Below are 13,708 nucleotides of genomic sequence, written 5' to 3' on the forward strand. Positions count from 1 at the left end.
CCCCCGCCCCCGCGCCTCCGCTCCCGCGCTTGTCACCCTTGCCCTAGGCCTGTATGCCTTGCTTCTTCCCCAAAAGGTGTTTGTTGAATATAGAGACATCGTTTCAGAAGTCAGTCTCCCCGTCTCCTCCCACCCTCCCCGTCCCTCGGCCTGCCCGTTTCTCACCCTCCGATGGGGGCGCCAGGCCATGCAGTGCCCTCCTTCAGCGTGTCCTGTGCTGACCAGCTGGGCAGGGCAGCCTGCCTGCCCGGCGGGGCCTCCTGGACCTGGGCCAGCCCCCTGCCCCGGTGCTGTGCCCTCGGTCCCTGCTGTTCTCTTGGCCAACAGGGCTAAGGACTGCATTGTGTTCTGCTGGGTGCCACAGACGAGGCGCTCCCTGGCCCATCCCGCCTGGTCCCCGCAGCCGCTGGGGGTGGGCAGGCTGCTGTGCATCTGTTCTCTCTCCAGCCCCTGCCGCGTTGGTGGCAGCTGTGCTTTGCAGGCTCTTTCTGTGGATCTGGCCACCGCTGCTTGTGGGAGCTCTGGGTACGGGGCTTTCCTTCCAGCTTCCTTGGTGCTGGCTGAGGCTGCTCTCCTGGCCCCTCACTCAGCCCTGAGTGCAGGGGTGCCGAGCCCCAGCTGGATCCCAGCCAGTCTCAGCGTTGCCATGCCGGAGTGGAATACACAGGGCTTCCCTCACCGAAAGCGGCCCTGCGCCACCCTCCCCACGGCTGGGAGTGATGCCTTGGTGGGTCCTGTCTTCTTCCCCAGGCCACCCGCCACTTGTTCTTGTGCCCCATGTCCCAGCTCACTCCCCCACCATCACCACCCTAGTCCAAACCGCCCAGCTCCTGCCTGAATGGCAGCCTAGCCTCGCGTTCATTCTTGTGCTTCTACTGATTCATTCTCCAAATATTTGTTATTGAGCTTTTTAAACTGTAAATAAGGTTTTTACCTCCCCTGCTGAAAACTGTCTGGTGAGTCCCCAGTGTACTTAGAATAGAATTCCAGTCCTCCAGTCCTTGTTCCTTGCCCACAAGGCCTTCCGCCTTCCAACCACCCCTGGTTCTCTCTGCTTTGAGCATTTGGCCGCCTGCTGCTATTGGAGTTCCTCCCTCCTTAGAAATCTGCGCCAGCCCCTCCCAGAGCCTGGGGTGTTATTTGCCCTCGGACTTTGACGCCTTCTCCTTGGGGAGGTTCTCTCCACTGGCTCCATGGAGACAGCCCCTCCTTCTGCGATGTGGTTCTATAGCAGGACTAGCCTTGGACAAAACCCCTCAGACACCGAGATAGTGAAGGGAGTGGCTTTAATCAGCTGGGAGCATCGGCAGGCTAGCGTCTTAAAATCCGAGCTTGTCAGGTGCCCAACTTCTGTCCCTTTTAAGGGCTCACAACTCTAAGGGGGTCCGCGGGAGAGGGCTGTGATCGATTGAGCAAGCAGGGGGTACGTGATGGGCTGCCAGCGACGGTAGTCAGAGTGAAATGAAACAGAACAGAACGGGAGGTCTCACAATGTCCTTCCATACAATGTCTGGAATCTATAGATAACATCAGTTGCTAGGTCAGGGGTGGAATTTTAACTACCAGGCTTAGGTCAGGCAGGCCTAAGCCTGGTTTTGGGTCTGGTTTCTTGATTTCAGGTCTGGTTCCTAGGGGCCAGGCTACCTGCCTTTTGTTTCGCTTTTCTTTCCTTTTCTGAGCAGAAAACAATGTAAAATAATATAAAAGGGTCCGTCTATTCTCTCAGTTCCAGCCTGGCCTGTGTGTGCACCTGCACCAAGAAGGCCTGGTCTTCTTTCTGACTCCGGTGGGCAGAGTCAGCACAGGAGCCGCTCCTGTCTCGCCCCCACAGCCATCTGGACTCTGACCCTGCTGATCGCTGGCCGATCCCTGGCTCTTTGGCGGGCCTGTGATTGCCTCCCTGTCTTCCGGTGGGTGCCTCGGCCTGGCTTCCGGTCTGCACCCCCTCTTCACTTGGCCTCATGATTTCAGTTCTCCATGGACGGTTGTGTGTCCTGGGGCTGGGCTCTCCCATTCCAGTCCTGCTTTGTCATTCATTTGTTGTCATAACCTCTGCCAGCCTCCTTGGCCGACTTTCCCATCCTGTCTCTGCTCCACAGTAGGCGGAGGCCACCTCCCTGCTGCTGCCTGTGTTCCTATCACTCTGCACTCAACTCTTTCATGAAGCTTCGTGTAGAAATGTGTATTGATAGGACTTTTTCACATAATCTGGATTTTTTTCTGTTCTTCTAATTTCTATTAAATGCCATAGAAATCGCATTTCTATTAAATGGAAAAATCACATTTCTATTAAATGGAATAGAAATCACATTTCTATTAAATGGAATAGAAATCACATTTCTATTAAATGGAATAGAAATCACATTTGTATTACATAAAATGTATTTTATGCTTATGTCTCCCTTTTTTCCCCTGGGTTTACTAGCGAGCATCTCTCCAGCCTCTTACTTGTCTGCATCGCTGTCCTGTCCCCTGCGGAGCCCTGTGCTGGGCTGCGTTTTCGCCTCATCAGACGCGTTGCATGATCTGTAACTGAGATCTGCCGAACGTGTCGCTTTGCGTCTTCCTCACCGAGCGCTGGCAGGCGCACCGTGTGGGAGTGTGCGAGGCAGCCTGTTCAGAAGCGCATAGCCTGCCACTGCATTCTTGGTGGTGGGGAACGTGGCTGGCTGGAGGCCTCGGCCTGTGCAGAGGGAGGAGGAGGCTGCTTCCCAGCCCCTCACTGTTGCCAGGGCTCTGATGTTTCAAGGGACTTAAAAATCTGAAATTCTGTGGGCAATTTCCAGATTTTTAAGTGTTAGTTCAAAACGTCATTAGCGTGTGCTTGGGTCCAGCTGCGATGTGGGCAGCCTGCTGAGGGCTCTGGCCTGGGGCACATACGCAGGGAGAAGTCATCCCAAGAAAGACAAGCCCACACTGCAGATTGACCCACCCAGGTGCTCAGAGAACAAAGTTCAATTGTTGGAAGTTAAACCTTAACCAAGCAAAATGTCTGAAGTAGGCCATCCTGTCATTGATCTTGGAGTTCTTGTTTCAAAGGAATTGTGCTATTGGTAGGACACTGCCAAGCCACACCGGACAGCCAGGATCCAAGCACAGTGGGCAGTAGATAGAGAGAGCTCTGACCTAGGATTCAAAACCCTGCGTTCTTGTGCCACTCCATGCCCTTCAGAGTGTGTGAATGTCAGAGAAAACTGTAGCTCTGCCCTGAACCCACATATTTCTGGAGGTTGCAGTGTGCAGTGCTTTAAAGGGCTATGAGTACCAAATGGGAAGGCCCATGCACATGTGTGTATGCACAGGAGTGTGAGGGGATGTGCATGTGTGAGCAGGTGTGTGTGCATGTATGCACATGTGTGTATGCACACGTGATTGGGAGGGCATATGTGTGTGTGCAGGCAGGTTTGTGTGCCTTGAGTATACATGTGCACATGTGTGTGTCCATGTGTGCATGTGACTGCAGGTGCACATACTTGTGGGTGAGTGCGTGTGTACATGTGCATGCCTGCGTGTGTATGTGTGTGACGTGCACGTGTGTGTATGCATATGGCATGTGCATTTGTGTGTGTGCATGCATGTGCGTTGTGCATGGGTGCATGTGCATATTTAATCACATAATGATACAATGGGCCCTGTGCAGATATTGCAAATGAAAAGCAGGCCTGTGTTCACTGAGGCTAATAATTACCCTGCAACACTTTTAGCCTAATTGCAACATAAAAGCATTTCCATTAACGTTGAATCATAACTAAAAGTATGCCACAAAAGTCAAAGATTGCATAATTGTCTTTTAGTGACTGCACACCTCCGCTTCAGACACTTGTTTTGTATTCAAAGGTTCAGTGCTTGAAATCTGGAGCAAGGAGATAAGAACTGAGGCTGTTCTCCTGACTGAGTGAAGCATGTTTATTTGATTAGGAAGTCGACGGCATTGATGGATTAATAATTTAGTTACACTTTTAAGGTCGATGGCTTAATTAATGGTTAAATTGAGAATTGAAGAATTCATTTTAATTATTTATAGGATAATTACATTAGTCACTTTAAAAGTTTGTAGTAAATCTTGCCTCAAATAATTTTTATTGGTATTCAAGCTAGCAACTCATACTTGATATAAAGTGTGAAAGACTTCGTCAGTAGATCTTTGGAAATATTTTCAGACCAGAATATTTCATGTGACTCTAGGCTTCAAGAAAGGGAACAAACTCATCAAAAGTAAGGAATTCCTTTTACTTCAATTTTGATTTCTTAAAGTATTCTGTGAATATATGGCCTCTCCTCGTGATGCAGTATAGAGCAAGGCACATGTTAGAACGGAAACAGCTAATGGGGAAATGTAACATCTCCCCAGTTATACTGTGAATGCAGTTCCTTTTCATGATGACCGAATCATCTTATGTACTATTATTGTAAACGGTAGTATTGATTGAACACCTGCGTGCTGGGTACTTTGCTGAGCTTTGTACGCCCATTATTTCATTTTTAATTTTTGAAACAACCTTTGTGGCTAGTGGTAGGATGGTCTCGATCTTACCCTGAAGGAAGCTGAGATTCAGGGTGAATGAGTGGTTTGTCTGGGACACACACGGAAGGGACAGGCAGTGGGGAGGGGGGATCCTGAGGGCTGCCTGTCCCGCAGCTGTGTGTGCTTCCCAGTTGTGCACCATGGCCTGACCGGGGCGGGTGTCAGCTTGTGAACCCCCGGACACACCCAGGGCCAGGCACGAGCGTTAACACTGGGGGTGAGCTTTCGGTTGTCAGTTATTTAAAGTGATGTGCGACCCCATTTTCCTGTTCCCGTGTACAGAAAACAGCTTGAATGAAATGAAATATTCTCTTTTAAGATGGATCCTGGGATTCAGAACCTCAGAAAGTGATCGAGTTAGGCGTCCTGCCGGTTAGAAGTCTGCTCATGATGGAAGATACCTTGTGGGCGGCTTCTGGAGGTCAAGTCTTCATCATCAGCGTGGAGACTCATGCCGTGGAGGTGAGTCGCTTAGGTGGCCGCACGGCGCGGAAAAGGTGCGTTTCAGAAACAGCTCAGCTGACTTCCAGTGCCGAAGTCAAAGCAGACTTCTCGCCTGTGGCCACGTGCTAAAAGAAAATTCCTCTAGCCGGGCACGGTGGCTCACGCCTGTAATGCCAACATTTTGGGAGGCCGAGGTTGGGAGATCCTTTGAGCTCAGGAGTTCCAGACCAGCCTGGGCAACAAAGTGAGACCCTGTCCCTATAAAAAAATTAGCTAGGTCTGGCAGTGCGCGCCGGTACTGGATGTGGTGGTGCGCACCTGTAGTCCCAAGTACTTGGGAGGCTGAGGCAAGAGCATCACTTGAGCCCGGGAGGTCCAGGCTTCATTGAGCTGAATTCTTGCCATTGCACTCCAGCCTGGGTGACAGAGCAAGACCCTGTCTCAAAAAAAAAAAAAGGGAAAGGAAAAGAATATCCCTTCTAGATTTTGCTCAGAAAGACGAGATTAGCAAGAAAATTCAACTAACCATTTTTTAACCAGTTAGCTGTGTTCACTGGTTACCTGCTAAGTAAAAGAAACATTGCTTTAAGAAATGTGTTCAGTATGAACCTATAGAGTCCTCCAAGACTTAGGGAAAATTCGCATTTGATTGAGGTGACATTTAAATTCAATGGGCTAAATGGATCATTCACCAAAGAATCAGGAGATAAGTGGGCAGGCATTTGGAAAACGCAGAGCTGGCCCTCTCCTCTTCTAAACACTCCAGATGCATGGGAATTTCAACATGAAAACGAAACTATAAGCCTCTAAGATAAAAAGCAGTAGAATAGTTTTATTACTTTGCAATGGGGAAAGCCTCTCCAAACATGCCACAAACGCAGACGTTACCATAATAAATAAAATGGTACAGTTTAATAACTTTTTTCACATTGAAATATGTGTATCAAATACTTATGGAGGAAAAATTGGGAAAAAATTTCCTGTATATATGACTAAGAATTAATGTTCTTAAAATACAAAGATTTCTTATTGAACTACGAAAAAGATAACCAACCCAATAGAAGATGTTCAAAGGACATGAACAGGCAACTCTCAGAAGAAGAAATAGAAATAAACAATAAACTCATACACATATAACTTAGCCTCATTAGCAACTAACATTGCCTGTTAAAACAAGGCACTGTTTTATTAATAAACTTTATTTTTAGAGCAGTTTTAAGTTCACTGCAAAATTGAATGAAAAGTGCGGAATTTTCCATGTACCCCTCCCCCTACACACGCACAGCCCCCCCCCCGACCCCCCCATGAGCCCCGTCCTGGAGTGGTGCGTTTGTTACAGTCAGTGAGCCCGCATGGGCCTGTCATCATTGGCCAGGGTCCACAGTCCCTCACCACTCAGGGGGGCCTGACATCATTGCCTGGGGTCCATAGTCCCTCACCACTCAGGGGGGCCTGACATCATTGCCCGGGGTCCACAGTCCCTCACCACTCAGGGGGGCCTGACATCATTGCCTGGAGTCCATAGTCCCTCACCACTCAGGGGGGCCTGACATCATTGGCCAGGGTCCACAGTCCCTCATCACTCAGGGTCCACCAGGGGCTTATGCTTGGTGCCGCGGTTCTGTGGTTTTGGGCAAATGTATCGTAGCATTGTTCACCACTACAGCATCGCGCAGAGTGGGTTCACTGCCCTGGACATCCTCTGCTCTCTGTTCAGCCCTCCCTCCTGCCGTCCCAGCAACCACTGGTCCTCACGATGCCATGTCTTCAGATTGACAGAAGGTAAACGCTAAGTGTGACCCAGTTGGAATGTGGGGCACAGGGCCCTCGGGACCACAGGGCCTTAGGGCAACCCCTCTGGAGGGCACTCACCTGTTACCAGTTAGCACTGGGGTTCATAACATCTTCCCGGCGGCTCCCCACCCTAGAGAAATCCACTCTACAGAGGAGCTTGTCCATTGCAGTCTTGTTGGCATCACAAACACTTGGGAGTGTCCTAAATGCATGCGGATGGGAGGAGCTGGGGAAATGAGGTCATCTGTGCCCCACGGAGCGGGTGAACTCAGGCAGCGGGAGGAGGCCCACACTCTCCTTGTGGGTGTTCCTAAATGCATGCCCATAGGGGCACATGTGGACAAGCAGGCTGCCAAACACTGTCCGAGCTCACTCCCAGGGAGGCTGCGGTGCCTGGTGAGCCCACCCGAGTCTGCTGTTGTCAGTGGCTGTGTGACGTGCCAGCGTGTGTGTGTGTGCGGTTGGACAGACATTCCTGAAGTGATGAGGAAAAGGCTACATACTTCCCCTCACACTTGCAGTTTTCAGTCATGTCATATGTGGCATTTATTATGAGGTTGCGCTCTTACTTTTTTACTGTCTGTTCATGGCCATCTCTTGACCCCACTGTCCCTAAACAAACTGGGATAACAACAGTGTGTTTTCAGCCAATAAAATGGACCAACTCATCACTGAAAATTTCTTTGGGCTGGGCACAGCAGCTCACACCTGTAATTCCAGCACTTTGGGAGACCAAGATGGGTAGATTGCTTGAGCTCAAGAGTTCAAGACCAGGCTGGGCAGCATGGCAAAACCCCATCTCTACAAAAAACATAGAAATTAGCTGGGCACAGTAGTGCACATCTGTCGGATATTTGGGAGGCTGAAGTGGGAGGATCACTTGAGCCCAGGAAGTCGAGGCTGCGGTGAGCCAAGATTGCACTGCTATACTCCAGCCTGGGTCAGAAGAAGACCCTGTCTCAAAAGAAAAAAAAAAAATTCCTTTGATCCTCACACAAAAGGTCACAGGAAAGAATGTCGTCAGTTGGGGCGAGGGGTCTAATTTCATCTCTTTGAAGGCTGTGAAGACGTTCTAATGATGAGATCGTCACAAATCCAGAAAGAAACGGTATTAAGAGCTTCTGAAAATACTCGTCTAGACCATCGTTAGGAGGGATGAACCAGTTCCCCGGGTTAGGAACTTTAGGACATTTTGCTGGTTATTTCATGAATCGCATTTGCACACCCTCATGAGACCAGATTCAGGACGTGCCTAGGCTACACCCTCTGTCGTCTCAGAGCACACCCTCATGAGACCGGTTTCAGGACGTGCCTAGGCTGCGCCCTCTGTCGTCTCAGAGGGAAAGTGGCTCCTGAGCTGCCCCGTGGATGCCGCTTTGGCTGGCAGGCACGGCGGGATGCGGGCTAATGCCGTCTTCAGCCAGGAAAGGGCTCTCTGGCTGGCCCCTGCAGACCTGGGTCTGGTTAGGGATGCGAGGTCCACACTGGGGCAAGGTGAAGATAGGACCTGGGTCCTGAGCCTCCTGGAGGCCAACGCTCTGCCATGGATTGTGAATAGCATTCCCGTATGTGTGTCTGTTTTTGACACAGCCTCCCCCACATCCTTCGAGACCCGGCCTGCTGGACAGGGATGGAAAATAGCTGGACAGGGAGGTCAGGGTACATGTTAGATGAATTTTGGCAGTTTTGTTCCTGTTACTTTTCATATCCATCTGGCACTTCTTATTTCACATGCCCAGAGAACGAGAAGCCTTCAGTGTTGCGTGGAGCCAGGGATTAGCTAGTGCTGCCAGGCAGGCCAGCACCGTTCCTGAGCTTGTCCACAGCCCTTGTACCCCATCAGTACAGCCATCCCAGTAACTGTATAATACAGAGGCACAGGGTTTCAGTACAGCCATCCCAGTAACTGTATAATACAGAGGCACAGGGTTTCAGTACAGCCATCCCAGTAACTGTGTAATACAGAGGCACAGGGTTTCAGTACAGCCATCCCAGTAACTGTGTAATACAGAGGCACAAGGTTTCAGTACAGCCATCCCAGCAACTGTATTACAGAAGCACAGGGTTTACATCCTAGCTCAGCCATATAGTATCCAGTGATCTTGGATCAGCCACCTACCTGGGCCTCGGTTGTCTGAGCTGACAGCTGGGGGTAATTCCCCTTTCTCAGGCTGCTTGTAATTTATATGCTGTAAATCTCGAAGACTCAGAAGCAGTGTGTTTGGATCCAGATATAGGGCTGTTTCCTTGCATTTTCAGTACCAAAATAAATGCGTTTTTAGAAAGAAGCAAAAATCTGCTCTCTCTGAAAACATGAAGTTCATCCTGCCGTTCCCGTTGTGCAGGGAAACTGTGGCCAGGGGCGGGTGCAGCCCGCAGGACCTGAGCCTGCGGGATCCGAGCCCCGGGTGTGCGTCCGCCCTGCTGGCGGCGGGGGCAGCAGCTGCGGGGGGATCTGTCCCGAATGACCATATGCTGTCAGAACAGTGCCAGCCTGGGAGCTGCCTGCGATCTGAGCTTGGGTTGAGCGGGTTGGGAGACGCCAGCTGTATTTGGAAGAAAAAGGCACCCGAGGCTCTGAGTCTTCGGTGTTCCTGGAGTGACTGGGCCGGTGGAGGAGCCAGCCTGGTTACCAGTGGGGGTGGCCGGCCCCCGTCCCAGCTCTAGCACCGTAACAAAGCAGCACCGGGCAAACCAGTGGAGATGCCGAGCCAGGTGCTTGGTGCAGCACCCGTGACGTAGCAGGGGGCACCCACCTGCCTGTCAGCGCCGTCAGGAGCAGATGGGAAGACATGCCGTGGATGCTGAGCCGCCGCACGGTGCCGGTCACAGTCCCCTGGACACTTTAGGGGAGGGGAAGTATCTCTTTTTCCCCAACTGCAAATGGCCCTTTACCCTGGGTTTGTCCAATTGCTGTTTAAATCTCATAGTGTTAGGAACACGGATGTAGTGCTGAGGGATCTGACATTTAGGAAAGGGAGAATCATTCTGGATTTCTGGGTGGCATTGCCTGGACAGGTCTGTTGCTTAGAACCTTGAGTCACAGCTCCTTTCAGTTGAATGACTACAGCTGCTTGAAGTGCAAACCTCTTCTTCCTCACTCTTGAGTTTCTACAACATGCAGTGCTCTTTGACTGAAGACAGATGGAAGGAAAGAAAGAGAGGAAAATGTTTTCTTGCCCCCATCCTCTACTGAAGGGAAAAACAGAATGAAATAATAAAATAGGTGAGATATTAAAGATGACCTAAATAGTGCAACATAGTGATTTTCTGCAGCAATGCATTTTTTCTCATAGGGATTTAATTCTTGTCATTGTGTAGAAAGAGACACAGGGCAACAAAACAGGCCTAAGCGGGCGTGGTGGCTCACACCTGTAATCCCAGCCACTCGGGAGGCTGAGGCAGGAGGACTGCTTGAGGCTAGGAGTTCAAGGCCAGCCTGGGCAACATAGCGAGACCCTATATCTAAACATAGAAAATAAAACAACAGGCCCAGGTCAGCAGAAGAGGCCAGAGATCCCCGAACACTGTTGGATCCCAGTCCCTAGAGACCCCCGAACACTGGAGTCCCAGTCCCCAGAGACCCCCGAACACCGTGGAACGTCGGTCCCCAGAGACCCCCGAACACCGTGGAACGTCGGTCCCCAGAGACCCCCGAACACCGTGGAACGTCGGTCCCCAGAGACCCCCGAACACCGTGGAACGTCGGTCCCCAGAGACCCCCGAACACCGTGGAACGTCGGTCCCCAGAGACCCCCGAACACTCTGGAATGTCGGTCCCCAGAGACCCCCAAACGCTGTGGAATCCGTAGCCTACTTTCTTTCAGACACCTTCAGAATCACACAATTTCAAGGCAAACAGAGACTTAGAGATCCTGTGGCCCAATGTTCTTGTTTTCAGAGAACCAAGGCTTAGAGAAAGGAGAAGCCATGCCCAACATCAGTGCTAAGGTAACATCCATATAATCTGTCCTCCAGCAGAAACATAGCAAATATTCACCAAGTACCTAGCATTGTGCAAAAACAAACCAACCACAGATGGTTGAGACATTGACAACACAGGCCCGGCTCTCCGTCCCAGGACAGCTGGGCTGCCAGCGTGAGTGAGGGCGCTGTGGAAGTTTCAGGGGCAACACTCCCTCCGGGCCTCAGGCTGGCCCAGTGAGCCGATATCCAGGGGCCCCGCATCCCACAGTTACTACGAATTTCACAACGGCAGCAGCAAAGTGTCAAGCCAGGCATGTGTCCCTGTAGGCACAGGGCTCTCGGCAGCTGCCTAGGGATGGTGCCCGTGCAGCTGGCTGGTCGAGGGTAAGGAGGGATTCACTAAGAGAAAAACCAGGATGGCACCTCAGAGAGGGAGAGATGCATCAGGCTTCGAGACTACTGGTCCCCAAGGGGCTGCTGGACGCAGAGGGTGGGTCTGCGAGCGCAGTAGGGGACGAAGAGCTTGGGTCCTGTCACTGGCTTGGCTCACGGGGGTTGGGGGGAAGCATGGGCAGTGCAGACATCCCCATGCCCCTGAAGGCAGCCGCCTTTGACTTGACTTCCTGGAGCAGAGTTCTGTGTAGTTTTCTTTTAAACAGCACTTTTGCTGCAGACAGTGCTGAGCCATTGAAGGGTTTTCAGCGTGGAGCAGATGTCAAAATTTGTTTTCAGAAGAGTATTTTGCCAGAAGTGTAATGGGGTGTGAGACGCTTGGGTACTAGAACCAAGGAGGTTGTGCTGGGTTAAAAACTCTGGGACTGAGGCCCAACAAACCATGGGTTTGGTTTTATTTTATTTATTTATTTATTTATTTATTTATTTATTTTTTGAGGCGGAGTCTCGCTTTGTCGCCCAGGCTGGAGTGCAGTGGCCGGATCTCAGCTCACTGCAAGCTCCGCCTCCCGGGTTCACGCCATTCTCCTGCCTCAGCCTCCCGAGTAGCTGGGACTACAGGCGCCCGCAACCTCGCCCGGCTAGTTTTTTTTTTTTTGTATTTTTAGTAGAGACGGGGTTTCACCATATTAGCCAGGATGGTCTCGATCTCCTGACCTCGTGATCCGCCCGTCTCGGCCTCCCAAAGTGCTGGGATTACAGGCTTGAGCCACCGCGCCCGGCCTATTTTATTTATTTTTTAAGGCGGAGCCTTGCTCTGTAGCCCAGGCTGGAGTGCAGTGGCGCGATCTTGGCTCACTGCAAGCTCCGCCTCCCAGGTTCACACCATTCTCTTGCCTCAGCCTTCCGAGGAGCTGGGACTACAGGCGCCTGCCATGATGCCCAGCTAATTTTTTGTATTTTTAGTAGAGACAGGGTTTCACCATGTTAGCCAGATGGTCTTGATCTCCTGACCTCGTGATCCACCTGCCTCGGCCTCCCAGAGTGCTGGGATTACAGGCGTGAGCCACCGCTCCCGGCAGGGTTTGGTTTTTCTAAAATCATCTTTCCAGAAGTTTGGATCGTGATTGTGAAAGAGTCAACAGCCCGAGGAAAGAAAGAAGCGTCACTCGTCTATTCTCTAGTCACACCAGAGTTCCCTCATACGCCACGGTTGTTTGTTTTGCTTTTTAAAATCCTCTCTATGGAAGTCGCCTTCCTCTGCCCCAAACAGTATTCCAGGGAGTAATTTCTGCTTTATTCTGAACTGGCTTAAGAAACCAGCTATGATGGAGACTTGTGCGTGAAACAGGCAGCAGGTGGCCAACAAATTAGATAGTCTAGACGAGATGGACAGACTCTAGAGTGGCACAAACTACCAAAACTGAATCATGAAGAAATAGAACATTTGAATAGACCTAAAACTAGTAAGGAAATTGAATCAGTAATCACAAACTTCTGAACAACAACAAAAAGCCCAGGACCAGATGGCTTCACTGGTGAATTCTAACCAAACATCTTAAAAAAGAATTAACAGCACTCTTTCCCAAACTCTCCAAAAATACTGACGAGGAGGGAGCAACACTTCCTACTCATTCTGCAGTCAGCATGACCCCGATACCAAAGACACGACAAGAAAACCACAGACCAGTATCCACTGTGAGCATGGATGCAAAAATCCTCTACGGAAGACTTGCAAAGTGAGATCAACAGCATACTGAAAGGATTGTGTACCCTGGAAAAATGAGATAGATTCCTAAAATGCAAAGGTGGTTCAGGACGTGAAAATCAATCAGTGGAATGCATCACATTAACAGAATAATGGGGGGAAAAACACGATCATCTCAATTGATGCACAAAAAGTACTTGACAGAATTTATCACCCTTTTATGATAAAAACACTCAAACTAAGACTAGAAAGTGACTTTTCCTCCACCTGCCAAAGGGCATCTACAAAAAACTCACAGCTAACATCATACTTTATGGTTAAAGAAGAAAAGTTTTCCCCTGAAGATCAAGAACAAGACAAGGATGGCTTCTACCATTTCTATTCGAAGTAGTACTGGAGGATCTGCCAGAGCAATTAGACAAGGGAAAAAAGCTGGAGGACTCAGATGAGAGGAAGAAGTAAAGTTGCATTTGCATATGATATCCTTTTGTATGTAGAAAATTCTGAGGAATCCACAGTAAAACTACTTGACTAATAAACAGGTTGAGCAAGGTTAGAGGGCACAAGATCGGTATACAAAAATCAATTAAATTTCTGTACGCTAGCGCAAACAACCTGAAAATGAGACAAAGAAAACAACTTCATTTATAACGCTGTCAAAAAGAAAAATACTTAGAGAAATTTTTAATCAAAAAATGCAAGATGTATACACTAAAAACTACAAGACATCATTCAAAGAAATTAAAGAATACCTAAATAAATGGGAAGGCATCCTGTGTTCATAGATTGGAAGACATACTATTGTTAAGAAGAAAACAGTCCCCAAATGGATCTGCAGATTCAACACAATTCTTATCAAAATTTCCACTGCTTTTTAATTTTTTTTTCAGCAAAACTTGACAAGCACATCCTGAGAT

At 49.7% G+C, this 13,708-nt stretch overlaps 1 protein-coding gene and 1 pseudogene across 27 annotated transcripts in view; one reads left to right on the forward strand and one right to left on the reverse strand.

The window, feature by feature from the left end:
• Positions 1 to 13,708, forward strand: part of ARHGEF10 (Rho guanine nucleotide exchange factor 10) — a 148,211-nt gene that overhangs the window by 115,228 nt on the left and 19,275 nt on the right. For 25 of the 27 annotated variants that reach the window (XM_045397795.2, XM_045397797.2, XM_045397799.2 and 22 more), the window contains one exon: positions 4,845 to 4,987. In XM_045397795.2, coding sequence (XP_045253730.2) covers positions 4,845 to 4,987 — 143 coding nt within the window. Of the gene's footprint in view, positions 1 to 590; positions 728 to 1,726; positions 2,374 to 4,844; positions 4,988 to 13,708 lie in introns of those variants that run through there. The other 2 variants (XR_012416996.1, XM_065518725.2) reach the window with 2 other exon arrangements.
• Positions 8,098 to 9,605, reverse strand: LOC107130542 (uncharacterized; annotated as a pseudogene).

Source organism: Macaca fascicularis, chromosome 8 (genome assembly GCF_037993035.2).
Source record: "Macaca fascicularis isolate 582-1 chromosome 8, T2T-MFA8v1.1".
Lineage (NCBI taxonomy): Eukaryota > Metazoa > Chordata > Mammalia > Primates > Cercopithecidae > Macaca > Macaca fascicularis.